The sequence below is a fragment of the Quercus robur genome, chromosome 10, assembly GCF_932294415.1.
Source record: "Quercus robur chromosome 10, dhQueRobu3.1, whole genome shotgun sequence".
Classification (NCBI taxonomy): Eukaryota; Viridiplantae; Streptophyta; class Magnoliopsida; order Fagales; family Fagaceae; genus Quercus; species Quercus robur.
In genome coordinates, this window is record NC_065543.1 from 47514565 (window position 1) to 47540312 (window position 25748).

General features: G+C 40.3%; 2 protein-coding genes across 2 annotated transcripts; both read right to left on the reverse strand.

Moving 5' to 3' along the window:
* Positions 1-828: 828 nt before the first annotated feature.
* On the reverse strand, positions 829-25335 carry LOC126701573 (leucine-rich repeat receptor-like serine/threonine-protein kinase BAM1). The gene is made up of 2 exons (XM_050399771.1): positions 22587-25335; positions 829-972 (listed from the first exon to the last, which is right to left on the reverse strand). Exons 1-2 carry the CDS (start codon positions 25216-25218, stop codon positions 854-856), a joined length of 2751 nt encoding a protein of 916 aa, XP_050255728.1. The 5' UTR covers positions 25219-25335; the 3' UTR covers positions 829-853.
* On the reverse strand, positions 1505-3851 carry LOC126701575 (leucine-rich repeat receptor-like serine/threonine-protein kinase RGI4). Its single transcript, XM_050399774.1, has one exon. It carries the CDS (start codon positions 3791-3793, stop codon positions 1520-1522), a length of 2274 nt encoding a protein of 757 aa, XP_050255731.1. The 5' UTR covers positions 3794-3851; the 3' UTR covers positions 1505-1519.
* Positions 25336-25748: the final 413 nt, after the last annotated feature.

The window sequence follows — 25748 nt, forward strand, 5'->3', positions numbered from 1 at the left end:
TTAAAGTACAGAACTAAATGCTGCTACAGCAATCCAGCTAGAAATATTTGTTTGTTTGTTTGATATAAGGAAGTGTTATCTTAATATCTGACCAAATTATTCCACTTTTTTTTTATGAAATACCCCAAAAACCCCATGAATAGATAATGTCATAGATTAAGAGTAGGACCTCCAAATTTATTGCAAACCCTAGATCAATGAGCTCATCACTCAAGTAACCCATGAGGGTCAAACAAATAGTTCAAAATAACAACAAATAATCTACCAAGACAAAGAGAAAAAATAAAAGCAGAAACAAAATGCATCACAGCTTAGTTATATCAAAATAAAGTTTTATTTCAACACATTGGTGAAAAAAAAAAAAAAAAAAAACTCTAGGAGAAACATAATTGAATTAAAACGTGCATAATTAAAACATCTTACTTTGTACTATAAAATTAACTCCACTCTTCAAGTGATCCAACCAACATCTTCTTTGTTCTGCAAAATGTAGGTAATAATCACAAGGAAGTAATAATAATAATTTTTTTAAGTGTGGTTTTAGAATATGTCCCAGATTATTTGGCACTTCAACTAGCAAGGTACAGGAGTTGCCCCTTAAAATAATAATAATAACAAATAAAATAAAATATGGTAATAGCCTCAACATTGACACAAAAAAAGGTATTTCTGATTGGTAGAAAATAAATTAAAACTGAAAATTCATATTTACAATTTAAAAGAACATTTTTTTAAGAACCAAAATAATGAAGTAAAGTATTCTCTAATATGACTCAATAAAAAATGTATTTTCTAATATAATAGTACATAAATAAATACCTAAAATCATTATTTGTATTTGCAAAATTCTGCTTCAACTAATTCTTCCATGAACATTCTTCTTGGATCTTCGCACCTTGTTGCGTCGTTCTCCATAAATAATAGTCAAGAGATATTTTGATTTTTCACTTGAGAACACAAGATATCCCATACCTAATCCGAACATGAAACCACATCCATACCCCAACAATACAACTTTCCAATGAAATCCATTTGCAAACCCAACATCATCTTCTTGGATGGTTGGTGATGGTGGTGGTTGTTGTCCCTCATCATTGCCACAAGTTTTTGTCAATGGAAATCCACATAAACCCAAGTTTTCACTGTAAGAAGCATTTGTAAATGTATTGAATTGTTTACCTTGAGGTATCAATCCCACAAGATGGTTTTTTGAGAGATTTAAAATTTCCAATGATGTAAGATCTGTCAATTGTATAGGAATGTTGCCTGTGAGCTTGTTTGAGGAAAGATCTAACCATTCAAGATTAGTTAAATTTCCGAATAATATAGGTATATGACCCATAAGATTATTGTGTGAAAAATTTAGCCCTTTGAGTGATCCAAGCTTTCCAATTACTTTTGGAATTTCTCCTTTGAAACTATTATTGGAAAAATCAATAGTTTTCAATAGAGTTAGTATTTTCCCCATGTCAATATAATTCCCTTTAATATCAATTGTAACATCAATTATTACAGAATCTTAATCATCACCCATATAATAATTAGCATAATCCATCTCTCTTTTGAAAACAAAATAATAATCATCACTCATATATTGCAATCCATCATTATCCATGTCCCCATTTATCATGGCTGATAAATATTTGAAAAGATTTGATGGCAAATGACCATGGAACATATTGTGAGAGAGGTCTATAATTCTCAAATTAGAAAATGAGAATTTAGTCTTGTGATTGCCTATGGAACCATGAAAGTTGTTTGATCGCAATAAGAGAACCCGCAACTCTGGAAGATTTACCAACCAATGAGGGAATGTGTCGTTAAGCTTGTTGTTAGCGACGTCTAGAATTTTTAATTTCTTGCAATTGACCAATGAACGTGGCAATGGCCCTTCTAATTGATTGTTGGCAAGTTTAAGATTTCTCAAGTTACTGCACTTTACAAATTTTGGGATGGTGTCATGAAGATTGTTATTTTGCAGTCCCAAATTTATGATATCACTCATATTTCCCAAGCATGGAGGAATCATACTAAAATGGTTATGAGAGAAATCAAGGTAGTTAACAAAATTGAGATTACAAATCGAGGAAGAGATCTCTCCACTTAAATTGTTCCTTGAGATTGAAAAGAAATCAATGTGCCGTGGAAGTACATGAAGTGGCCAAGTACCTTCAATAAAATTATTGGAAAAATCAACAAACTGCAACAAAACAAGGCGGCTTAACTTACCAAGAAAGTTTCCAGTGATCAAATTAGAATGCAAATTGAGATACTCCAAGTTTCGGCAGCCAAAGATCTCGGCAGGTACATTTCCCGAAATTCGATTCAAACTGAGATCCAAGATATCTAGATTTTCCAAGTTCCCAATCTCTCTCGGTATTGGCCCTGTAAGCTTGTTATCTCCAACTCTGAACCGAATTAGAGACGAACAGTTTCCGATATTTTCCGGTATTTCACCCGATAAATTGTTGGAGGAAAGATAGATTATTTTCATTTTCTTGAACTGAAAGATTTCCTGGGGAATATACCCAGTCAAACCATTAGAAGCCGAATCAAGAATTTCAAGATTCTGACATTTGAATATTGAGGATGGAATGGGTCCCACTAACTCGTTTTCATACAAGAAAAGTTGTTGAAGTTTCGTAAGGTTTCCGACTTCGGATGGTATCGTACCGGCGACACTGTTTTCGCCTAAGTCGATCCAAGTGAGCTCCTTACAGTTTTCTAATTGTGCTGGAATTTCGCCCGATATTTGATTCATTTGGAGTGCGAGATCTTGCATAGCCGATAAGTTTCCGAAACTTTGCAGAATGTTTCCGGATAACGAGTTCCACGAAACATCGAGAAGTGTAAACTTATTGCAATTCCCAAGCTCTGATGGAATGGTACCCACCAAGCTGTTCCCCCAGAGATAAAGAATTCGGAGGTTTTTGAGGTTTCCGATACTTTTCGGTATTGAACCGGTGAGCGAGTTTTGATAGAGGAAGATATCTTGGAGGGCGGTACAGTTGCCAATTTCAGGTGGGATTTGGCCGGAGAGGAGAGTTTTCCAGATGCTTATGGTTCCAAGCTTCTTGAGGAGGCCAAGACTCGGAGGAAGGAAACCCGAGACGCTTGTTTTGGCTAGGCCTGACATGGTCAACTCGGTACAATTCCCGATTTCTCGGGGTATAAGGCCTCTGATATTCTTGTTCCCACCGACTCTTATCACCTGGAGGTTCTTCAAGTTGCCAATTGAACTGGGTATTTCTCCACTGAGCTGGTTATCATAAGGAGTCACCCATTTCAAGCTTGTGAGGTTGCCGATTTGAGCCAGAATTGAGCCTTCTAGCTGGTTTGAGTTGAGGTGGATTTCTTGGAGCTTAAGTAAGTTGCAAATCTCAGATGGGATTTCACCGGTTAACGCATTGTCACTCAAGTCCAAGTAATTCAGTTCATGTAGTATAGCAACCTCTCTTGGGATTGAACCCGTGAGGTTTGTACTAGAAAGTACAACCTTGGTTAATGAAACCAATGAAGTGAGATTAGTTGGAACTGTACCATATAAACTCAAGTCTCTTAACTTCAATTCCACGACCTCCTTGTTGATGTTGCAAGTGATTCCAAGCCACCCACATGGAGTTTCATCTGTTGGGTTCCAATTAGACAAGGCCACAGTGGGTCCATTTAGGCTTTGCTTCCATGAAAGAAGAGCTTCGCCTTGTGGATTAACTGCGAAAGCTACAAAAGGGTTCAAGAGGGGAAGGATGATTGTTAAGAAGGAGAAGAGGTTGTTCCATGGATTTAGAGGCATTACAGCTATGCTACAAAAGTGGAATGAGAGGGAGGAAAGTATGCGAAGAAAGAGGCGTTGGTTGTGTTTGAACTATAAAAAAAATAAAAATGAGAGGAACCAAGTCATATATTGTGCGATACAAGCTTGTAGTAACAATATTTTAATTTCTCTATTTCGATTTAAATTCTAATCCAAGGATTGGGTACGGCGGTTTGGCCCCCCAAAATGAAAAACCAAGACTTCGCCTTTTCGCGTAAAAATGTTTTATCATGCATGTAATGATGCACAGAATACAAAAGAAAAAAAAAATCCACTCCATTTGATGGTTTATGTAATTTTACGTCACATTCTCTATAAAATATTCACCGTGAACCTTCTTCAAACAAGTTTAAATAAATCCATTGGGTTTTCATTTTAATTTAATTATCTAACATTATTTCTCCTTGCTAGATGGATGATTCACAGTCCCATGGAACACTATTTTCATTATGATGATTACAAATTAGTATTATTTTTGTATAATGTGCAGATTAATAAAATATTGTATGCAAAAAAAAAAAAATAATAATAAAAAATATAATTGAAAATGAACGATAAAATACATGGTAAAAATGAAAAATTACTTTATGTTACATAGAGAAATGAAATTATGTAAGACTGAGTTTTATCATCACAACCTAAAAAGTATAATGGATTATTAAAATAATCTAAATAAATAATAAAAATTTTAATTTTTTTTGCACTTTTGGTAATACTAGTTTGGGTTGCAGTGCAAGGCACGTGCTGCACCTTAAGCAAGAAAAATAAGATAATATTTTTTTAGAAGAAGTATGAAATCATGTACTCAAATTTAGTATAGTTATTTACCATTGAATATCTATTTAATATAATAATTTCTTAGATCCTATTTTACTAAAAGTGATATCTACTCACGAAAAAATTCTACTAAGAATGATAATGAATGTCATCATCTTCCAATAATAAACAATTAAGTTTTGATAAGACATTACCACAATATTTAAAATTTCATAATGAATGATATATGCTATAATTGAAACTTTTCATCAAATTAAATACCTACAACCATCTACAATGAATATTTTGTTATTCATATTTCCTAATTTATCATCTTATTCTATAAGCGTAATTACGATGTTTAACTTATTTAATTTGTAATGAACACCCTTTTAAGCAAGGAAAAAAAGGACATGTCATTGAAGTTTTCATTAGATAAACTTATAAATCTAGAAGATTTAAACCTCTAGTAAATTAGTGTTCTCTAGGTGGCAAATAGAGACCATACATCACCATTCTTATTTTCCAAGTATTACCACCACATAACACTCAGAACACATGAATAAATTTTTGGGACATTTAAGACATTAATTGCACAACAAAATTTTCTAGGAGTCATAAGATTTCTTTAAAGTTTAACGAAAACAGTAATAGCAGGCGTATATGCTCGTTTACAGAAAATTATGCTTAAAAAAGTGAATTTTGGCTCAAAAAATTAAGACATTACCAAAAAAGAAGTCTAGGAACACAGCAAAATGTCATAATATTTTTAGATTACGTTTATTTTTAACTATGGAGGGCCCTGGTATGATATTTTATTATTTTATTTTAGAGTAATGCTATGTTCACAACATTTTCATAATAAATCTTAGGATGCAAATTGTTATTGGTTTTAAGCTGGGCCAACGACTTTAAATTATGCATTAAAAAAATTTAAAAAAAAACAAAACAAAATGCCAAGTGATGAAAATTGTGCTTTAAACAGTCAATTTTGGCTCACCAAATTTTGACTAAACCAAAAAAGAAGTTTTGGAACACAACAAAATGTCACAACATTTTCACAATACATTTTATTTCCAACTATGGTAGGTCCTGGTCTGATATTTTATTATTTGTTTTTATAACATTTTTACAACAAATTTTAAGTGGCAAATTGTTATTAGTTTTAAACTATGATCACCACTTAAAATTGTGCATTTAAAAAACAAAAAAACAAAAAACCAGCCCAAGAAGACTATGAGTGGAATAATGAATTTTTGCTCACCTAATTTGACTAAACCAAAAAAAAAAAAAAAAAAAAAAAAAGGAATATAACAAAATGATATAACATTTTCACAAGAAGACTAGATTTATTCCCTCATATATAATAGCTAGACTAGATTTATTCCCTCATATATTGACGTGTTTGCATGGGATGCCTGTGATGCTCTGGGATTGATCCAACCTTCATCTGTCACCATCTCGATGTCAACCCGTCCATCACTCCCAAGAAGCAGCCACCCCGTCGCCCATCCAGAGAGCACGTTGATGCGATTATGGACGAAGTGGCGAAGCTCAAGCGTGTAGGGGCTATCAAAGAGGTTTTTTACCCCGAATGGTTGGCCAACACTGTGGTAGTCAAGAAAAAAAATAGAAAGTGGTAGGTTTGTGTAGACTTCACGGACCTAAATAAAGCATGCCCGAAAGACCCGTTTCCCATGCCTCGGATAGACCAGCTGGTGGATGCAACAGTAGGCCATCCTCGGATGAGTTTCTTAGATGCCTTTCAAGGCTATCATCAAATACCATTAGTCCTGAAGGATCAGGAGAAGACAGCCTTCGTGACACCAACTGGGAACTACCACTACAAGGTAATGTCGTTCGGTTTGAAGAACGCAGGGTCCACTTATTAAAGGATGATGACAAGAATGTTCGAGCCGCAGTTGGGCAAGAGCATCGAAATCTATGTTGATGATATGGTGGTGAAGAGCAAAGTAGTGTCCAAGCATTTAGGAGACCTCGGCAACACCTTTGATGTCTTAAGGAAGCATAAGCTGCACTTAAATGCTTCCAAATGCTCATTCGGCATGGGATCAAACAAATTTTTAGGCTACATGGTCACTCATAGGGGAATTGAGGTTAACCCCAACCAGATCAAGGCTATTAATGACTTAAAACCACTGCAAAATGCTAAGGAGGTCCAAAAGCTTACTGGAATGATCGCAGCCCTGAATCGATTCATTTCCAGGTCGGCGGATAGATGCAGGCCGTTCTACCTCTTGATCAACAAGTGGAAAGGGTTTGAGTGGTCCAAGGACTGTATTGTGGCCTTCCAGCAACTCAAGGAATACCTATCCCGACCACTTATCATGTCCAGTCTCGAGGCCGATGAAGTCTTATACGCATATATTGCTATGGCCCCCCATGCTGTGAGCTTGGTGCTAATACGGGATGACAATGGCCTTCAAAAGCCAGACTATTACATGAGCAAGTCACAGCATGAGGCTGAGGTCAGATACTTACCCCTGGAGAAGGCCATACTGGCTGTGGTCCATGCCACGCAAAAGCTTCCCCATTATTTCCAAGCCCACACAGTGGTTGTTCTAACCCAACTACCCTTGAAGTTTGTACTTCGGACCGCTAATTACACTGGAAGGATTGCCATATGGAGCACAATCTTGGGAGCTTTTGACATCAAGTACATGCCTCGAACCTCCATAAAGGGCCAGGTCCTAGCTGATTTGGTGGCCGAATTCGCTAAACCACAAGTAGAAACAGTAGTAGAGGAGCGCAACATGGATGGGAAATCGGTTGGGGTAATCTCTATGCCAGGACCCCCATGTTGGAAGGTGTACGCTGATGGCGCAGCGAATCAAAGGGGGTCCGGAGTGGGGCTAGTCCTAATATCTCCTAAGAAGACTATCATAGAGAAATCCCTGAGACTCGGGTTCTTGGCCACGAATAACGAAGCCGACTATGAGGCCTTGTTATAAGGAATGGCCATGGTGTAGAAAATGGGAGGAAAAGTAGTGGAGATGTTCTCGGACTCGAGACTAGTAGTGGGCCAAGTAAAAGGAGAGTTAGAAGCCAGAGACGCAAGGATGCAAGAGTACTTAAGCCAGGTTAAACGCTTGTAGTCAGACTTCGATCTTTTCAGCCTATCACACGTCTCCAGAAGTGGAAACACTCATGCAGATTCATTGGCCATGCTTGCTACCTCCTTGGCAGGGGGTCTACCTCGAATTATTCTTGTCGAGCATCTGGATAGAGCAAATGAGGTAACAAAAGGCATGGTCCGTATCCATGAGGTTAGAATGGGTCCTAGCTGGATGGACCCTATAGTAAGGTTCCTCAAAAATGATGTCTTGCCCGAGGAGAAATCAGAGGCTGAAAAAATAAGAAGAAACGCCCCTCAGTTCTGGTTGTCCGAGGATCACAAATTGTATAGGCACTCCTATTCTGGGCCATATTTACTGTGTATTCACCCAGAAGCATCAGAGTTACTGCTTGAAGAGCTGCACGAAGGGATTTGTGGGAGTCACACAGGCAGAAGATCTCTGTCGCACCGAGCTATTACCTAGGGATATTGGTGGCTGGGGATGCAGAAGGAAGCCCTAGAGTATGTCAAGAAGTGCGACCAGTGCCAAAGGTGTGCCCCAAATATTCATCAGCTAGATGGGGTCCTCAACCCTTTGTCTAGTCCATGGCCGTTCGCCCAATGAGGCTTGGACATTGTAGGCCCTTTCCCCAAGGCAGCAGGAAATAAGAGATATCTGTTGGTCGGCACAAATTACTTCACCAAATAGGTTGAAGTCGAGCCACTAGCCAACATCAGAGATGTGAATGTTAAGAAATTCATTTGGAGAAACCTTATTACACGATTTGGGGTCCCTCACACCCTCATTTCAGATAATGGACCCAATTTGACAGCAAAGCCTTTAGAAAATACTGTTGCGAATTGGAGATCACTAACAGGTACTCAACTCCAGCTTACCCTCAAGGAAATGGACAGGCTAAAGCTGTCAACAAGGTCATAGTCAATGGGCTTAAGAAGAGACTAGATGACGCTAAGGGGAGATAGGTAGAAGAGCTGCCGCACGTCTTATAGACTTATCTGACTACACCATAGCGGTCAACAGGGGAGACACCTTTTGCCATGACCTATGGGGTCAAGGCTGTTATCCCTCTAGAGGCAAACTTCTCAACGCTGAAAACGAACTCTTTCACCCCGGGTAGTAATGATGAACTACTGGGGAAGAACCTGGATCTGATTTATGAACGAAGAGAAAAGGCAATGATCCAGTTGGCCTCTTACCACCAGAAGCTCAAGCAAGGATATGATGCCAATGTGAAGCTTAAACCACTAGCACCAGGGGACTTGGTGTTGAGGAAAGTTGTGGGAGCTGCCAAGAACCCATCTTGGGAAAGCTTGGACCTAATTGAGAAGGACCATACCGAATTACTTCAGTAGCAGGAATAGGAGCATACTACTTAGACTTAGATGAAAAAGTTGTACCTCATCCATAGAATGTAAATAACCTGAAAATGTATTATTATTAACAAAAGCATTTCTCTAGTTCAAATTCTAAGTCTATCATGATTATATGTCTTGCATTTTGGCAACCGTCTTAGTACTAGACATAACCAAGGTCTTGCATGGTCCTCGGACTCAAACCTATGGGGAAAACTAGCTACTTCAAGAAAAATCTAAGTATTAGATAGAACCAAGGTCTTGCATGGTCCTCGAACTCAAACCTATGGGGAAACTAGTTACTTCAAGAAAAATCTAAGTACTAGATAGAACCAAGGTCTTGCATGGTCTTTGGACTCAAACCTATGGGGAAACTAGCTACTTCAAGAAAAACCTAGGTACTAGACAAAACCAAGGTCTTGCATGGTCCTCAGACTCAGACCTATGGGGAAACTAGCTACTTCAAGATTCATAAAAGTTGCGAATATGGCTTTAGTACACACTCGGTACGTCGGATCATATACTAGGTCCTTGCCCCCTAAAAATGTGGGTAGACGCAAACTAAGCGTCCCCTTAATGCTGGTGAGTTAGAATTTAAAGTTTTAATTTCAAATATGATATGTACACAGCCATTCTTACCCAGTAGGATAACCAATCATGAGACACAAGGTTCACAGTAATAACAATTGCAGTAATAACAATAAACACATAATGTAAAAAAATAAATAAAAAATAAAAAATAAAAAATAAAAATAAAAATAAAAAGAAGAAGAGAAGAGAAAGAAAGGAATTTCATACATTTAGTCTAAAAATTTAATTACAATGAATCCAATGTCCTTAAAACAAACAAAAAAAACTAACTAGAAAACTAAATTAGAACTAATACAAGAGTTAGTCGGGTCGCCTACTTCTTTAACTTTATCTTAACCCCTTCCTTGGGGAGCTGAGCAGGAGTGACCTCAGGACCCTTTGAGACATCACCCGGAGGAACGGTTCGAAAGGGCTGAACTAAGAGAGCTGGCTCCTCGGCATGAGGGGCCTGAGCACTAGCTGTAGACTCGGCAGCCTCCTAAGGCACTTCAGGATTCAAACTTCCATGTGTTTCTGTCGCCCCAGGAAGCTCACCCTCCTTGGCTGGCTCATTAGGAGTGGTTATGGCCAGAGCAGCCTCAGGCCGAGCAGTCTCAGCCTCTTCTAGAGCACTCTCAGCCTCGGAGCTGACATGGGCGGTCTCCCGGATGGCCGGAGGATAGTATACATTCTCCACCTTCCATAATCGGATGAAGCCTCAACCCCAGCTTGTTTGAGGGCTTCATTCCAAACCTGGGAGCAGTAAAGCCTGCATACTCCAGGGACTTGAGCCTTGAGAGTGGCCTGAGTCTCAGCCACTCCCAAGTCATAAGCCTCCTCCTTGGCTTTCTCCTTGGAGCTCTCGGCCTCCGTCCTAGCGAATTCTGCCTCTGTCTTAGCCCTCAAAGTTTCATCCCTGGCCCATCCTGCAACATTCTTAGCTCCCTCCGCCTCAGCCAGCTTCTTCTTTAGATCAACGATTTGCTCCTTAGCAATTCTCAGCTGATCTTTAGTTTCAAGTAGGCGCTTTGTCTGGCTCTCGGCCTGTCTCTGAGAGCTGGCTAGGCCTGATTCGGCGCTGTCCCTGGCCCTGGTCACCTTCTTCAGCTCCTCCCTTGCCTTCGAGAGATCAGCCTCGTAGTTTTTGAGGATCCGCACAGCATCCAAGCACTTGTCACGCTCGAGCTCTAGGGACCTGCTCTGCTCCTTAGCATCCTCCTCCAGCCTATTCCAGCCTCTAAGTGGCCTGGACGACCTGACAATTAGAACAAACACACGGTAAGTTGGAAACCAAGGAATAAAGATCAATAGAGTCACGTGTACTAGAAACCCTACCATGCCTAGGTATCTTTTGATGCTGAGAAAGACCTTTTGCCTCCTCAAATTCCCCAACTCGGCCATATCAGTGGGGGAGCAGCAGGGACCTCTCTAGCGCATCGGCCACATAAGTGCCTTCACCCCCTCGGAAGTCCATAAAGGAGGCATTGTCCATCAACGGCTCCCCGTGGAGCATTGAGGCAGGAAGCCAAGCTTGGGGCACGGATTAAGCGTCGACCTCTTTTTCCTGGCCGTGGTGCCCAATCTTTAATTGCTTTGAAACTCGTGGGGCTTCATATTCCTCTCAAGAGGCCGAGATTTTCCCCCGTCCACGGGCTTCTTGCCTTTGGCTGCCCTCTTCCTTTTTGGATTGGTGGGCTCGGGCTGAAGAGGCAGAGTCGATTTGGGGGGGGGGGGAGGGGAGGGAGGAAGTCTGGATCGTGGAGATGATGGTTGTAGTTGGGCGAAAGACAACCTGGACTGGGTAGGCTGAGGCTGGGGTGGAAGAGGAGGGAGCTTGGATTGTGACTTCCCCGGCGCGTCCTTCCTCGGTTGGCCCTCAATTAGATCGAACAGGCTAGTCGAGGGTTTTCTTTTAAAGCCCATTTTAGCTTGAGGAGATGTCCCTACTGATAGGAGATCCGCTTCGGTCAAATCAAGGTCACCCAAGTCACCAGAGGGATCCTCGGATAAACTGAATTGGTCAAATACACCAAATTCTTCCTCGGACGGACCCAAATCACCCTCGGCCTCCGCAACTTGGTGGGATGAAGTAGGGCCTGCCAATGGGATGCCTTCCGGGATGGGAGATCCTTCGAGAAGCACAAACTCGTGTTCTGCTACAATGATTTGTTGAAGCCGAGGGTCGTTAGCTCTGATCACGTGCTTTGAAGCAGGGAACGATTTCTAGATGGGATCGTACTCTAGGATCTTGTGAGCGGCCCTGACTTGGTTGTCAGCTTCGTTTACATAAACCGCCGCTTGAGAATAGTTTCTAAATCTCCCCAGTTGACTAGGTGAAAATGCCATTCAAAGGCGTGTAGATCTACAAAAAGAAAACATGTTCATATTAGTAATCGAACAACGCAAATTATGATGGCACAAAAGATTAGCCCTCTCCTACTCTCGACACCCCACCTGGTTCCCCCTCCTCTGTTGGGCAATGAAGGTCGTCGTGCCACTCCCTAGACACAGTGAGAAAGTCCTTGTTTAACCCTTTGCTGATCTCAGGGGGGCACTGGATAAGCCGAACCTTATCGTCCCTCGTCTTCATATAGAAGGATTTACCCTTCAGGTGTTGGAGGTTATAGCACCAGTTTACATTGTGATGGGTTAACCTCAACCCCATTTTCTCGTTTAAAGCATCCACACAACCCAAGATCCTAAACACATTAACAGCGCATTGGGTGGGAGCTAATCGGAAATGCCTAAGGTAATCCCTCATCACTGGCCCCATAGGAATTCTCACGCCACCTTCTATGAAGGCGATTAGGGGAATCACCACTTCACCCTCTTGCCTCCTAAAATGTGACTCCCCTTCCTCACAGTACCTCAAACCTACATTAGGGGGTATCCTATAATCGGCGATGAATTTTTCCATCGTCTTTTCGGACTCAACCAACTTTTTTAATTTACCCATCTCTAGAAACGGCTAAAGAGACTCAGGGAATGACAAAAGAAGGAGAGAAGTAAGAGGAAAAGAAACTTAGAAGAGAGAAAACGCGAGTTAGAGAGAGAGAAAACTTACAGAAATGAGGAAAAGTTCCTCGAACAGGCTTTGTGCTGGAAAGAGACGTAAGTTTGGTTGGAGATTTGACTGAACTCAGGATATGTGTGCAAGAACTCTTGAGTGCAAAAGTAAAGAGACGAATTGGTTCAAATGGGTATTTATACCTCCAATTAAAAATAACCATGCGGGTTTCCCGCCCATAAAGTTAAAAGAATCCCCACCGTTAGATTACCATCACACCGTTAAACGTAGGGAGCACAAAGCCGCCAGAATTTAATGAGAGCGCGTTCCATATACCAAAGCACCAGGAACGAGCCTTGGACAAGGGAAGAGGCTCTGGCACTGACAGAGGACAAGACTTGAGAAGCCATTATAAAGGCCTGAGGACACCAAAATCCCCCTCTCTGTTTGAGGAGCCGGACAGCAGGATTTTGAGGGGCTATTGTGGGGTCAAAGAATTTAACAATCCCGACGCACCTCATACTAAGCCCAACGCCCACGCCAAGGGGGAGGAAATGGCTGATGACGAATAAAGAAGGCCCAAATAGCCTGGAAACGTTGCTGAGGACGATCCTATTCTTGGTATCCCAGATCCCAAAAGGAAAGAATGGCACGCCGTCAAAGGCAGCCTCCCAGAGCGCCCCTAGAAAAAGGGCAAGTACAATAGGACACCCATGGGGGTATGGTGTAGGAGTAATTCAAGGAGAAACCGTCACCTCCTCATTAAGTGCACCCAACTAACATTCTGGCCACATTAATGAGGAAATGACCCCTGAACAGTGCGGTCTTAGTTACCGCAACTCACAGAAGGTTTGGGAAGGTAGCTGATGGGACGAGCACTCGAGTAAGGACCTGAATGATCAACAGATGGAGGGCCAAGATCGATTGTAAGGGGATATATAATGTGAGAGATCCTCCAAGAATGAGGGATCGAAGAATTAGGAGGAAGAGAAAAAAGGGGAATACAGAAGCAATATGCATGATCTTAAAAACTTTTGTAACCTAGCATTGAAGAAATAAGAAGAACACTAAGTTCCTCGAACGAAATGCCCGAGGACAGAATTTCATGCTTTAGTCCATATACTTGTTATTCAATCCATTCGTAACCGTGCCAAGTTGTTGTAATCCTCACTAAGACTTAGTTCTTAAACCTACTCTCTATAAATTCATTGTATTGGGCTAGTTGGGCTTAAGTCCACACATCTAGTAGTAGAAGTGCTTGAACCTCGTCCCTACAAAACCCATTTGCAAACTCAAAATCATCTTCTTGGATGGTTGATGATAGTGGTGGGTGTTGTCCCTCATCATTGCCACAAGTTTTTGTCAATGGAAATCCACATAAACCCAAGTTTCCATTGTAAGAATCATTTGTAAGCGTATTGAATTGTTTACCTTGAGGTATCAGTCCCACAAGATGGTTTTTTGAGAGATTTAAAATTGCCAGTGATGAAAGATCTGTCAATTGTATAGGAATGTCACCTATGAGCTTATTTGAGGAGAGATCTAACCATTCAAGATTAGTTAAATTTTTGAATAATATAGGTATATGACCGATAAGATTATTGTATGAAAAATTTAGCCCTTTAAGTGATCCAAGCTTTCCAATTATTTTTGGAATTTCTCCTTTGAAACTATTGTTCGAAAAATCAATGGTTGTCAATGGAGTCTGGATTTTCACTACATCTATATAATTCTGTTTAATATCAATCGTAATAGAATCTTGATAATAAGTATCACCCATATATTGCAGTTTAATGTTCTCCACGTTCCTATTCATCATCACTGTTAAATTCTTGAAAAAGTTTGATGACAAATGACCACAGAACATATTGTGAGAGAGGTCTATGATTCTTAAATTAAGGAATGAGAATTTAGTCTTGTGATTGCCTATTAAACCATGAAAGTTGTTTGATCGCAATAAGAGAACCCGCAACTCTAGAAGATTTACTAACCAACGAGGGAATGTGTCATTAACCTTGTTGTTTGAAACATCTAGAATTTTCAATTTTTTGCAATTGACCAATGAACGTGGCAATGGCCCTTCCAATTGATTGTCGGTGAGTTTAAGGCTTCTCAAGTTACTGCAATTTACAAATTTTGGGATAGTGCCATGAAGATAGTTATTTCATAGATCCAAATTTATGAGATCACTCATGTTTCCCAAACACGGAGGAATCATACTAAAATGATTATGAGAGAAATCAAGGTAGTTGATGAGATTGAGATTGCAAATCAAGGTAGGGATCTCTCCACTTAAATTGTTCCTTGAGATTGAAAAGAAAACAATGTGCAGTGGAAGTACATGAAGTGGCCAAGTACCTTCAATCAAATTATTAGAAAAATCAACAAATTTCAACGAAACAAGTCGGATTAACTCACCAGGAAATTTTTCGGTGATCAAATTAGAATGCAAATCCAAGGCCCACAAGTTTTGGCAGCCCAAGATCTCAATTGGTACATTTCCCAAAATTTGATTCAATCCGAGATCCAAGACTTCCAGATTTTCCAAGTTCCCAATCTCTCTCGGTATTGGCCCTGTAAGCTTGTTATCATTAACTCGAAATTGAATCAAAGACGAAAAATTTCCAATATTCTCTAGTATTTCGCCAGATAAATCACTTGAGAGAAGAAAGAGCCATTTCAGCTTCTTGAGCTGAAAGATTCTTTTGGGAATATTCCCAGTCAAATTGTTATTAGACAAATCAAGCGCCTCGAGATTCTGACATTTGGAAATTGAGGATGGAATGGTACCAGTAAAGTTGTTATCCTCCAACTGTAAAACCTTGAGCGTCGGCAAGTCTCTGATAAAATCCGGAATAGCACCGTGAAGCTTGTTGCCAAACAAGTTCAACAGCATCATGTTCTTCAGCTGAGCAAATGAGGATGGAATTTCACCCGTGAGCATGTTGTCCGACAAGCCCAGGGATTTCAAGCTCCACCGTCAAAGACCCCGAAAGCACATTCATGAACAAATACAGAGTGTGGAGCTTCTGTAGCTTCCCAATCTCTGGTGTTATCTCTTCGGTTAACCCACAGTTTGCGGCGTCGATATGAACAAGCTCCAACAGATATTCCACCCATGGGGATAAGCCGAGGTGGAATATCTATTTGTTATGCCCAGGTCACAGCAGTATCTCCTGAAATTTTTGCTATCAAACTGAAGTCCATTGTCCGAGATAAGGGTGTGAGGGATTCCAAACCAAGTGACAATATTTTTCCAAACGAATCTCTTGGTATCCACGTCCCTAATATTTGCCAATGGTTCAGTTTCAACCCACTTGGTAAAGTAGTCTGTGCCGACCAATAAATATCTCTTATTCCCTGCTGCTCTAGGGAAATGACTTACGATGTCCAAGCCCCACTGAGCAAATGGCCAAGGGTTGGATAGAGGATTAAGGACACCTCTTGGTTGGTGAATATTTGGTGCAAATCTTTGGCATTGGTCACACTTCTTCACATACTCTTGTGCTTCCCTCTGCATATTTGGCCACCAATAGCCTTGAGTGAGGGCCTTGTAAGACAAAGATTTGCCCCCTGTGTGGCTTCCACAAATCCCCTCATGTTATTCTTTCAAGAGCAATCCAACTGCTTCGGGGTGTATGCATAGCAGATATAATCCAGAAAAATATCTCTTATACAACTTTTGGTCCTCAGACAGCCAAAATCGAGGAGCCTTTCTTCGCACCTTGTCAGCCTTTGATTTCTCCTCGGGTAGGATATCCTCTTTAAGGAACAATACTATAGAATCCATCTAGCTAGATCCCACCCTAATCTAATGAATGTGAGCCACATTTCTCCCTACTTTAGTGGGCTTACACAAGTATTCCACAAGAATCACCCGAGGTAAACTTTGTACCGAGGAGGTTGCTAGTGTGGCAAGAGAGTCGAAATATGTATTTCTACTTCTAGGGATTTGTGATAAGTTAAAAGATTCAAATCTTAACTGTAAATGTCTAACCTGGCTCAAGTACTCTTGCATTTTGAGATCTCTGGCTTCTAACTCTCCTTGAACTTGGCCTATAACCAGCCTTGAATCAGAGAATATTTCCATTGCTTTTCCACCCATCTTCTGAACCATGGTCATCCCGACCAATAGAGCTTCATACTCAGCCTCATTGTTTGTGGCCAAGAAACCCAATCTCAAGGATTTCTCAATTATGATCTTCTCTGGAGATATCAGAACTAGCCCCACTCTAGATCCTTTGTGGTTCGTTGCACCATCAATGTATACTTTCCAGGACAGAGGTTCTTGTCAGGAGATTGCACCAACCGATTTTCCATCCATGTTCTGCTTCTCTAACCTCTCTTCTAGCGAGGTTTCAACAAACTCGGTCGTAAGATCGGCAAGGACCTGACCCTTGATAGAAGCGCGAGGCATGTACTTAATATCAAAGGCCCCTAGAATCGTACCCCACTTAGCAATCCTCCCAATGTAATCAGCGCTCTGAAGTAGAGATCTAAGTAGGAGCTAGGTTAGGATAACGACCGTGTGTGATTGGCAGTAGTGAGGGAGCTTACGTGTGGCATGCATCACTGTCAAAATGGCTTTCTCCAGTGGTAGGTAACAGACCTCGGCCTCGTGTAGTGACTTGCTCACATAATAAATTGGCCTGTGTACACCACTATCAACTTACACCAGCACCAAGCTTACCGCATGGGAAGCAACTGCGATGTAGGCAAACAAGACCTCGTCCACCTTGAGCCTGGACATAATGAGTGGTCGAGATAAATACTCTTTCAATTGCTAAAAGGCAAAAACACACTTCTCAGTTAATTCAAATCCCTTCCACTTGTTTAACAACTGGAAGAAAGGTTTACACTTGTCTGCTGACCGAGAGATGAATCGGTTCAGAGCAGTAGTCATCCCCGCTAGCTTCTGGACTTCTTTGGGATTCCGAGGTGGCTGTAGATTGTTGATTGCTTTAATCTGGTCAGGGTTAACTTCAATTCCGTAATGCGTAACCATGTACCCCAAAAACTCCCCTAATCCGACCCCAAAAGAACACTTAGAAGCATTAAGTCGTAGCTTATGCCTTCTCAAGATCTCAAAGATATTCTCGAGGTCGTTAATGTGCTCAAATTCCACCTTACTCTTGACCACCATGTCGTTTATATATACTTCAATATTCTTACCCAGTTGTGGTTCAAACATCCTAATCAACATCCTCTGATAAGTAGATCTGCATTTTTCAATCCAAAATGCATCACTTTGTAATAGTAGTTTCCAATAGGAGTGACAAAAGCTATTTTTTCTGATCCTCCAAGGCTAAACGTATCTGGTGGTAGCCTTGAAAGACGTCTAAAAAGCTCATCCGAGGATGACCTACAGTGGTATCTACCAGCTGGTCTATCTAAGGCATGGGGAAAGGATCTTTTGGGCTGGCCTTATTCAGAGCCGTGAAGTCCACGCACACCCATCACTTTCCATTTTTCTTCTTCACAACCACACTGTTGGCCAACCACTCTAGGTAGAACACTTCTTTGATAGTCCTAGCTTGTTTAAACTTCATCACCTCGTTTTTGACAGTGTCGAAATGATCCTTAGATGAGCGCCGATGTGGTTGCTTTCTGGGGGTGACAGATGGATTAACATTCAAATTATGACAGATGAAGTTCGGATCCACACCCGGAGCCTCGTATGCATTCCATTCGAACACATCAACGTTCTTCTTGAGAAACTTTGCCAGCTCTTCTTTCTCCTAAGGAGGTAGTTGAGCCCCAACCTATAAAAAAAAAAAACTTCTTCGGGTCATCACCTACAACAATCTTCTTTAAATCCTTACATTTCGTCTCCTCGGCTAGCCCATCGACAAGTAACATTGGAGTCTTTGACTGCTACAAGCTCCTCAATCTGGTCCTTTATTGGATACTTCACCTTCAAATGCAGAGTGGAAGAGACGGCCCCTAAGGCATAAAGCCAGGGTCTAACCACAATGACAGTGTAAGGAGAGTATGCATCCACTACAATGAAATCCACTGTGACAACCTCTGACCCTGCCTGTACGGGCAACATAATCTGACCCCTTGGGATGACAACTTTCCCATTAAAGCTCACCAGAGGTGAATCATAGGCTGTCAGGTCCTCAGGCTTTAAGTTCAGCCCTCTGTACAAGTCAGGATACATAATCTGTGCACCACTGCCCTAGTCTACCATTACCATTTTTACATCATACCCTCATATTCTAAGGGTAACCAACAAAGCATCATCGTATGGTTGAATGATTCTTATCTTGTCCTCATCCGAAAAACTCAGTATCGGTCGGATTTCCACTCTAGCCCTCTTCGGCATAGAATTAAAGTCCTCAGCTAGTAGCTGAGCTACAGACATCACCTTGGAAGGATGAGAACCAGCTCTCCCAGGTGCAGCAAAGATGACATTGATTGTGCCTAATGGGGGCCTTGAGGAGGCATTTCCTTGAGTCCCTGTCCTCGATTGGTCTCCTTATTTGTTGGGCCGATACAAAAACTGTTGTAACCTTCCCTCTATGACCAATTGCCCTAGGTGGTTTCACAGAGTTCTGCAGTCTTCGATGGTATGTCCCCGCTCCTGATGGTATTGGCAATGGAGGCTTTGGTTGCGCCTTAAGGGATCTCCTCTCATTTTGGTTGGTCATTTGAAGTATGGCTCATTCTTGATCTTCTCCAAGATTTGATGCACTGGTTCTCGGAACACAGTATTAACCACCTGAGAGGCCGTAGACCCAGACTGTCCCGTAAAATCCCTTCGAGGTTTGTTGTTATTGTACTTGTCCGACTTGAAATCCCTCCTCTCTTGAGAGATAACCTTACCCTTTCCCTTTTCTTGTTGTTGGTCTTCCTCAACCATCTTGTACTCATAATTGTGATCCATAGGCTGACGAACACTTCTTACTGGCTTCTTAGTTAAGGATTTTCTCAAATCATGCTCGATGGGCAATTTGACCTTGAAGGTCCTTATAGCCATGTCATCAAAATCCCCATTAATTTCATTAAACATCTTTCAGTACCTATCCAAGTATGTTTTCAGGGTCTCACCTTCTTGTATGGACATGGATAATAGAAAATCTAAGGGCCGAGGAACCCTAGTACATGTAATGAAATGAGACCCAAATGCTCAGGTGAGTTCCTTGAAGGAGTCAATAGAACTTGCACCCAGACCATCAAACCACCTCATAGCCATAGGCCCCAAGTTAGATGGAAATACCTTGCACATTAAGGTCTCATTCTTGGAGTGTATAGTCATTCTCTGGTTGAAGTGACTTACATGCTCCACAGGGTCTGTATAACTGTTGTATATGGTGAATGTTGGCTGGGTGAATCGTCGAGGAAGTCTCCCTTGCTCAATCTTGCATGTGAAAGGAGATCTAGAAATTTGTTTAAACGCTTTGCTCATCACATCGTTCCCCAGGCCTTTGGAAGATGAGCTTCTGTTTTTGTATTCATAGTGGTAGTCCTCATTGTATGAAAAAGACTCACTGGAAGGAGTCCTTGACTTTTGCCTATAACTATCGTCTTCCTCATCGCCAGAAGAGAAATTACAAACGAAAGGAGTTCGCCTTCTCCGTTCGTGGTGCAACTTCCTTTTTAAATGATCAATCTCCTGCTGCATGACCCTGGTATTTTTCTCCTGATAGAGGTGGCTACCACCCCTAGAATGACTCCTACTAGTATGGGTAGTATGCACACTCCCCTCCCGGCCCCTTTTTCGTTTGAGATTGACAAAATGATTTTCACATTGGGAACCCCTAGATTCTGCTTGGTGTGGACCTGAACCTACCATAGTTGGAAATCAAACTCACTGAAACACCAGAATTTCCAACAAACAGCGCCAATTGTAAGGACCAGATTTGGATCTTAGCCCAAATGATGGATGAACTCAAGCCCAAAAAGCCCAAAACAATGAATTTGTAGAGAGTAGGTTGGAAAACTGGGCTCAAATGAGTTTGATGACCAATATAGTGGGTTTCAATGACAAGAACAAAAAGACAGATTGATTCAACTAAAGAAAATCGTTTTCGGCACAGTCTGAGGAGATCAGTTCTTATATATCTCTCTTAAGTTTGATTACAAATTGTTTCTTGATTACTACAGTGTTTTTCTCTTGATTTCTAGATCCCTTCTTCATGAAGGGTCTCTTCCATTATATAGTTCTCTTTAGACGATCTTACCCCTCCACTTGTAGACCATCCAAGTTTTTACTTAAGCCCATCGGACACCCTCTCAGGCCCTCTATGCGTTGGGGTAGCCAATGCAACACTGCTCAGGGATTTTCTCCGCATTAATACAATTAGAAAGTTAGCTGTAGAGCATTTAATGCGGTGGTAGCAGCTTTCTTCTTAGATATTTTAGGATTCCTCCCTGTCCTGCATTCCTGTAATGCATATTCGTATCAATAGAACTTTCCTAGAGTGCTCCCTTGGACGGCAAACTGACTCTTCTGACTTCAGCTTTGACTAACCGATGAGGTGTTCATCCTCAGCCTACCCTCTCGGGCCCCAATGACCAAAACTGACTTTTTGAATTACTAACACGGACTCCCCTAACAACATTTACTCCTCCTCGGACAACCTTATGTCCTCGGATTTGGCCTCAGGCCCAATGTATACATAGATAGTAAGCTCCTGCGTCTAATGTGTACATAGATTATGAGCTCATGGGCCCAATATCCCTACAGTGTCAATCCTTATTCCTTAAAGCACTAGGTGCATTTTCTATATTGTTTCTCCCCGGGAAAATGTGCTTTACACTAGGTCCCAAAGATATATATACTTTTAAATATATGAAAATGTATTTAATCATAACAAACTATTCTTTTTGAAGAATTAGGTGGTATACAAAGAAGAGAAAACTCAACAAGTCAACAACTATCATAAGGACTTAAATTTAAATTCCACTCTTGTCTGCATTGAATATTTCTAGCGAAATTTGCTAATGCAAATAAAATTATTATTCTTTTTAATTCTTTAGTTGATGATCATTTTAAGTAGGAATTAAAGTACAAAACTAAATGCAACTACAGCAGTCCAACTAGAAATATTTGTTTGTTTGTTTGATATAAGGAAGTGTTATCTTAATATCTAACCAAATTATTCCACTCTTTTTTTATGAAATACCCCAACCCCATGAATAGATAATGTCATAAGATTAAGAGTAGGACCTCCAAATTTATTGCATACCCTAGATCAATGAGCTCATCACTCGAGTAACCCATGAGGGTCAAACAAATAGTTCAAAATAACAACAAATAATCTACCAACCAGACAAAGAGAAAAAATAAAAGCAGAAACAAAATGCATCACAACTTAGTTATATCAAAATAAAGTTTTATTTCAACACATTTGGTTGGGAAAAAAAAAAAAAAAAAAACTCTAGGAGAAACATAATTGAATTAAAACATGCATAATTAAAACATCTTACTTTGTACTATAAAATTAACTTCACTCTTCAAGCGATCCAACCAACAACATCTTCTTTGTTCTGCAAAATGTAGGTAATAATCACAAGGAAGTAATAATAATAATTTTTTTTAAGTGTAGTTTTAGAATATGTCCCTGATTATTTGGCACTTCAACTAGCAAGGTAGAGGAGTTGCCCCTTAAAATAATAATAATAACAAATAAAATAAAATATGGTAATAGCCTCAACATTGACACAAAAACAGGTATTTTTGACTAGTAGAAAATAAATTAAAAATGAAAAATCATATTTACAATTTAAAAGGACATTTTTTTAAGAACCAAAATTATGAAATAAAGTATTTTCTAATATGACTCAATAAAAAAATGTATTTTCGAATATAATAGTACATAAATAAATACCTGAAATCCTTATTTGTATTTGTAAAATTCTGCTTCATCTAATTCTTTCATGAGCATTCTTCTTGGATCTTCGCACCTTGTGGCGTCGTTCTCCATAAATAATAGTCAAGAGATATTTTGATTTTTCACTTGAGAACACAAAATATCCCATACCTAATCCGAACATGAAACCACATCCATACCCCAACAATACAACTTTCCAATGAAATCCATTTGCAAACCCAAAATCATCTTCTTGGATGGTTGGTGATGGTGGTGGTTGTTGTCCCTCATCATTGCCACAAGTTTTTGTCAATGGAAATCCACATAAACCCAAGTTTTCACTATAAGAAGCATTTGTAAATGTATTGAATTGTTTACCTTGAGGTATCAATCCCACAAGATGGTTTTTTGAAAGGTTTAAAATTTCCAATGATGTAAGATCTGTCAATTGTATAGGAATGTTGCCGGTGAGCTTGTTTGAAGAGAGATCTAACCATTCAAGATTAGTTAAATTTCCGAATGATATAGGTATATGACCTGTAAGATTATTGTGTGAAAAATTTAGCCCTTTGAGTGGTCCAAGCTTTCCAATTACTTTTGGAATTTCTCCTTTGAAACTATTATTGGAAAAATCAATAGTTTTCAATTGAGTTAGTATTTTCTCCATGTCAATATAATTCCCTTTAATATCAATTGTAACAGAAGCATAATTATCATAATAATCACCTCTTTTGATAACAAAATGATAATCATCACCAATATATTGCAATCCATCATTATCCATGTTCCCATTCATCATGGCTGATAAATATTTGAAAAGGTTTGATGGCAAATGACCACGGAACATATTGTGAGAGAGGTCTATAACTCCCAAATTAGGAAATGAAAATTTAGTCTTGTGATTGCCTATGGAGCCATGAAAGTTGTTTGATCGCAATAAGAGAACCCGTAACTCTAGAAGATTTACCAACCAATGAGGGAATGTGTCGTTAAGCTTGTTGTTAGCGACGTCTAGAATTTCTAATTTCTTGCAATTGACTAATGAACGTGGCAATGACCCTTCTAATTGATTGTTGGCAAGTTTAAGACTTCTCAAGTTACCACACTTTACAAATTTTGGGATGGTGCCATGAAAATTGTTATTTCGCAGTCCCAAATACATGAGATCACTCATATTTCCCAAACATGGAGGAATCATGCTAAAATGATTATGAGAGAAATCAAGGTACTTAACAAAATTGAGATTGCAAATCAAGGAAGGGATCTCTCCACTTAAATTGTTCCTTGAGATTGAAAAGAAAACAATCTGCCGTGGAAGTACATGAAGTGGCCAAGTCCCTTCAATAAAATTATCTGAAAAATCAACAAACTGCAACAAAACAAGGCGGCTTAACTTACCAGGAAAGTTTCCGGTGATCAAATTAGAATGCAAACTGAGATATGTCAAGTTTCGGCAGCCTAAGATCTCGGCAGGTACATTTCCCGAAATTTGATTCAAACTGAGATCCAAGGTATCTAGATTTTCCAAGTTCCCAATCTCTCTCGGTATTGGCCCAGTAATCTTGTTATCATTAACTCGAAACCGAATCAAAGACGAACAATTTCCAAAATTTTCTGGTATTTCGCCAGATAAATCGTTTGAGAAAAGCAAGAGAAATTTCAGCTTCTTGAGCTGAAAGATTCTTTTGGGAATATTCCCAGTCAAATTGTTAGAAGACAAATCAAGCCTCTCGAGATTCTGACATTTGGAAATTGAGGATGGAATGGTACCAGTAAAGTTGTTTGCCCACAACTCTAAATTCTCGAGCGCCGGAAAGTCTCCGATAAAGTCCGGAATAGCACCGTGAAGCTTGTTGCGAAACAAGTGCAACAGCGTCATCTTCTTCAGCTGAGCAAACGAGGATGGAATTTCACCCGTGAGCATGTTGCACGACAAGTCCATGAATTTCAAGCACGCCAAATTCCCAAGCTCCACCGTCAAAGACCCCGAAAGCGCATTCACTTGCAAAAACAGAGTGTCGAGCTTCTGTAGCTTTCCAATCTCCGGTGGTATCTCTCCGGTTAACCCACAGTTTGCGGCGTCGATACGAACAAGCTCCGACAGGTTTCCGATCTCGGCGGGAATGCCTCCCTCGTAGGCATTGAAGTATCCAAGGTAAAGCTCACGCAGGGTCGTCAAGTTTCCGATCTCGGCAGGTATAGTGCCGTTTAGTTCGTTGCCGGAAACGGCCAAATACTCAATAAACTGCCATTGTCCGTACTGGGTCGGGATCTGACCGGTGAAATAGTTCCCGCCGAGATGCAAATGGCGGAGGTTAGGCATTTCAACGACAGTGAGAGGCAACTCACCGGTCATGTTGTTGTCGTAGAGATCGAGGACTTGGAGGTTCTTGAGGGAAGCGAGTTGGGTTGGGAAAGTGCCGTTGAAAATGTTGTTGGAGAGGTTGAGGTAGCGGAGAGCCGAGAGAGAAGAGAGCTGCGGAGGAATGGGGCCGGAGAGTCGGTTAGAGGCGACGGTGAGGTTCGAAACGAAGCGGAGGTGGGCGAGGTCAGGGGAGAGAGTGCCGGAGAGGTTGAGACCGGAGAGGTCAAGAGATGTCACGTGACGGTGAGTGGTGTCGCTGCACGTGACGCCCCTCCACGTGCAGTGGTTGGTGGTGGCGTTCCATGATGAAAGGGCCGATTGTGGGTCGTCTATGAGGGACTTTGCCGAGAGAAGTGCTTTGTATTCTGGGATGTGGGCTGAGTGAGTTGTGTGGATTTGGAGGTGGAGGTGGAGGAGTAGCAAGAGGAGGAGCTGCATTTTTTTTTTTCTTTTTTGGATTGGGATGGGGGGTAGATGGAGAGTGACTGCGGTGGGAGTGAAGAGTTTCAGTCAGACTGATGAGAAGAGTTGATACTTTGTACTTTGAAGCTAGCGTGATTTTATTCTTCAATCTTTATTTAAAATACTAAAAAGGAAACTCATATTATTAGTATTATTTATTATTTGTGCGTTTGGATCACGATTCCGCGTTTGCGTTCCTTATTTGCGCGTTTTTTTTTTTTCTTTTTTTTTTTTTTCACAGCCGCAGTTGTTGACCATTCTGGATCTAACAGTGCGCATCAGTGGCTCGGTTTGTACCCTGTTTGTATACTGTTTATCAGAAAAATAAAAAAAAAAATAAGTTTTACAATACTATTTATATATTTAAAAATTATTTTATTATAGTATTTTTAATTTTTAGTTTAAGAAAAATAAATTATATTCAAACAGATCTTATATATTATTATTATTATTATTATATGTATTTTTTGATACTTAACAATATGATTTTTTTTTTTAAATATTAG

Coding starts and splice junctions, on each gene's coding strand:
- LOC126701575 (XM_050399774.1), bottom strand. CDS start 3,793: ATGCCTCTAAATCCATGGAACAACCTCTTCTCCTTCTTAACAATCATC.
- LOC126701573 (XM_050399771.1), bottom strand. CDS start 25,218: ATGCAGCTCCTCCTCTTGCTACTCCTCCACCTCCACCTCCAAATCCAC. Junction 973..22,586: donor TGGTTTCATGTTCGGATTAG/GTATGGGATATT, acceptor TGTTCGGATTAG/GTATGGGATATCTTGTGTTC.